General features: G+C 58.9%; 1 protein-coding gene across 1 annotated transcript; it reads left to right on the forward strand.

Moving 5' to 3' along the window:
• Positions 1–1,094: 1,094 nt before the first annotated feature.
• Positions 1,095–1,526, forward strand: LOC104616023 (proto-oncogene c-Fos-like). The gene has a single exon (XM_010289614.1). The coding sequence runs from the start codon at positions 1,095–1,097 to the stop codon at positions 1,524–1,526; it is 432 nt and encodes a 143-aa protein (XP_010287916.1).
• Positions 1,527–3,327: the final 1,801 nt, after the last annotated feature.

Below are 3,327 nucleotides of genomic sequence, written 5' to 3' on the forward strand. Positions count from 1 at the left end.
GTGGAGGGATGGCAATGTCCCCAACAGCTGGGGACATCACTGGGGGTTGGGTTGACGTCCATGGGGGCAGGTCCCCAAGGATGTTTGGGGATGACGGTGTCCCTGGGCCATGGTGACAATGGAAGGGGATGGTTGGCTTGGGCTTGTTGGAAGGTGAGCGGAGAGGTCAATGCTGCTGGGAGCAAGTGGGGACACTAGGTGGGGACCCTGGTGTCCCCAGGACTTGAACAGGCCAATGCCCATGCATGCAGATTCTAGGGAGCTGGTGTCGTTAGATGGGAACAGTGGTGTCCCCAGGACCAAGTGACACTGGAAGGGGATGATGATGATGCTCTCAGAGCTGGGGACGTCACAGGAGGACTGACCGATGCCTGATTCTGGGGAGCTGAGGACACTAGATGGAGTCAGTGGTGTCCCCAGAACTGAGGGACACTGGAGGGGATGACGTTCCCAGGACCTGGCTGTGTTGGAGGGGACAGATGCTGATGAGTGCACATCCTGGGGAACTGGAGATGTTGGATGGGGACAACAGTGTCCCCAGGACCAAGGGACACTAGAAGAGGACAATGATGTCCCTGGGAGCTGGGGACATTAGAGGGTGACAGGTCACTTTGACCATGGGTGCAGATCTCAGGGAGCTGGGGACATTTGGAGGGAGGTGACAATGTCCCCAGGAGCTGGGGACAGCGGAGGGGAGCAGTCTGGTCCCTGGGGATGATGATATTGCAGAGGACCAAGGCTGTTCCCAGGAGTCAGGGACATCGGAGGGGACAGACTGATGCCCAAGGTTTTTGGAGGGGGCCGTCAGAGAAGGGGACAGCTCCTGCCAGCTGGGAACAGCAGGGTCAATGTCCAGAGGGGACAGTGATGTCCCAGCTCCTGGGAACATCAGAGGGGACAGATTGATGCCCAGGGATGTCCGAGGGGGACAACGCAATCCCCAGGAGCAGGGGACATCAGACGGGGACAGATAGATACTCAGGGATGCTGGAGGGACGATGACCCCATCCTGGAGGCCACAGGAAGGTGATGTCCCCAGGGCTGGGGAGGGGGACACACAGTGGTGTCCCCCGCAGCCCATCTCACTCCACCCCATGCCGCCCCAGGAGACAGACCAGCTGGAGGAGGAGAAAGCTGAGCTGGAGTCGGAGATTGCCGAGCTGCAGAAGGAGAAGGAGCGGCTGGAGTTTGTCCTGGTGGCCCACGCCCCCGCCTGCAAGCTCCCCTTCGAGGATGTCGGCTCCTTGGGTGCCGGCCCCGCCGAGGTGAGCACCCTGGGCAAGGAAGAGCCGGCGGGGACCGTCGCCTTCCTACCCCCGGGTCCGTTCCAGCCGAGCACCCAGGGCCCCTTCCCCAGCTGCTGCTTCGCGCCCGGGGTCCCCTCGGGGCCGCCTAACCCATCCTATACGTCTTCGTTTGTGTTCACCCACCCAGAGGGAGCCACCTGCGGAGCCTCGCATCAGCGGAGCAGCAGCAGCGACCAGTCCTCGGACTCCTTGAATTCTCCCTCGCTCCTCGCGTTGTGAACGGGGGTTTCCCCCCAAAATGGGCACCTCCTCCCTCCCCGGGTGGTGTTTTTTTCGTGGTTTTTGGCTTCCCCCCCCCCTTTTTTTGATCAGTTGGCCCAGGGGTTGGGGTGTTTCGGCACCACCAGCTTTGGTGCCTGGATGTGGGGTGTCGGCGATGGGGCTGGCGTGTTGGAGATGCCTGAGATGTGTCTCCGTTGTTGCTGCGGCATCCTGGCCGCTTTAGAGGTGTCTGTCCCCAGTCCCCATCACCTCATGGGAGTTCATGCAGCATCTCCATCCCTTTGGAGATGTTCCTGCCCAATTTCCACCACCCGGGGAAGGTTCCTGTGGTGTCTCCATCACCTTAGAGGTGTCTGTGCCCAATCCACACCATCCCGTGGGGCTCTACGCAGCATCTCCATCCCTTTGGAGATGTCCATGCCTGATTTCCACCACCCTGGGAATGTCCCTGTGGTGTCTCCATCACCTTAGAGGTGTCCGTCCCTGATCCCCATCATCCCGTGGGGATTCATGCAGCATCTCCATCCCTTTGGAGATGTCCATGCCTGATTTCCACCACCCTGGGAATGTCCCTGTGGTGTCTCCATCACCTTAGAGGTGTCCGTCCCTGATCCCCATCATCCCGTGGGGATTCATGCAGCATCTCCATCCCTTTGGAGATGTCCATGCCTGATTTCCACCACCCTGGGAATGTCCCTGTGGTGTCTCCATCACCTTAGAGGTGTCCGTCCCTGATCCCCATCATCCCGTGGGGATTCATGCAGCATCTCCATCCCTTTGGAGATGTCCATGCCTGATTTCCACCACCCTGGGAATGTCCCTGTGGTGTCTCCATCACCTTAGAGGTGTCCGTCCCTGATCCCCATCATCCCGTGGGGATTCATGCAGCATCTCCATCCCTTTGGAGATGTCCATGCCTGATCTTAATCTCCCTGAGAAGGTCCCTGTGGCATCTATGACACCTTAGAGGTGTCTGTGCCTGATCTCTGTCGTGCAGGGGGGGTTCCTGTGCCATCTCCATCACTTTGGAGATGTCCATGCTGTACCTCCCTCACCTTGGAAGGTCCCTGTGTCATTTCTGTTACACTGGAGATGTCTGTGTCATCTCCATCACCCCAGGGAGTGTCCATGTGGCATTTCCTTCACCCTAGAGGTGTCCATGCCGCACCTCCGTCTTCCTTGGAGAGTCTCTGTGGCACCTTTGTCACCTTAGAGGTGTCTGTGCCACAGCTGCACCATTCCATGGGGTCCTCGCAGCATCTCCATCACCCTGGAGGTGCCCCTGCCAAATCTCTGTCACTCTGGGGGGGAGGGGGTCATGTGCTGTCTCCAACCCCCCCCATGGTGTCCATGCTCCATGTCCCCTTGGGTGTCCCAGCCCCACTGCTGATGCTGGTCCTCTGGGTGACCTCTCCAGCACCCACAACGTTGGGTGGGCTCCCATCCTGCTTGTCCCCCACCCAACTGTGAACAGCTCTGCCCTGTCCACGCTCCCTGCACGGGTCCTGCCGGTGGCTCCGGCGTCCTCAACCCTGCGCCGTCCCTCTCTCGTGACCAAGCTTAGCCAGCGTTGACTCTGTTCTCTCTCCATATATTATATATATATTTTTGTTGCACGGGGCCATCAGCCCCTGGGAGATGTTTAATTTTTTATTATTATTATTATTATTATTGCCTGTGCTGTATTTGTGACTGTTCTGGGGCCGGCTTGGCCCCCACATCTGCGCTCGACCCATCCCAACGTGGCAAATAAAGCAGCTTTGGATCGGCCCCCCGTCTCTTCTTCCTTGCTGGAGGG

This window comes from Phaethon lepturus, unplaced genomic scaffold (genome assembly GCF_000687285.1).
Source record: "Phaethon lepturus isolate BGI_N335 unplaced genomic scaffold, ASM68728v1 scaffold28986, whole genome shotgun sequence".
Taxonomy (NCBI): Eukaryota; Metazoa; Chordata; class Aves; order Phaethontiformes; family Phaethontidae; genus Phaethon; species Phaethon lepturus.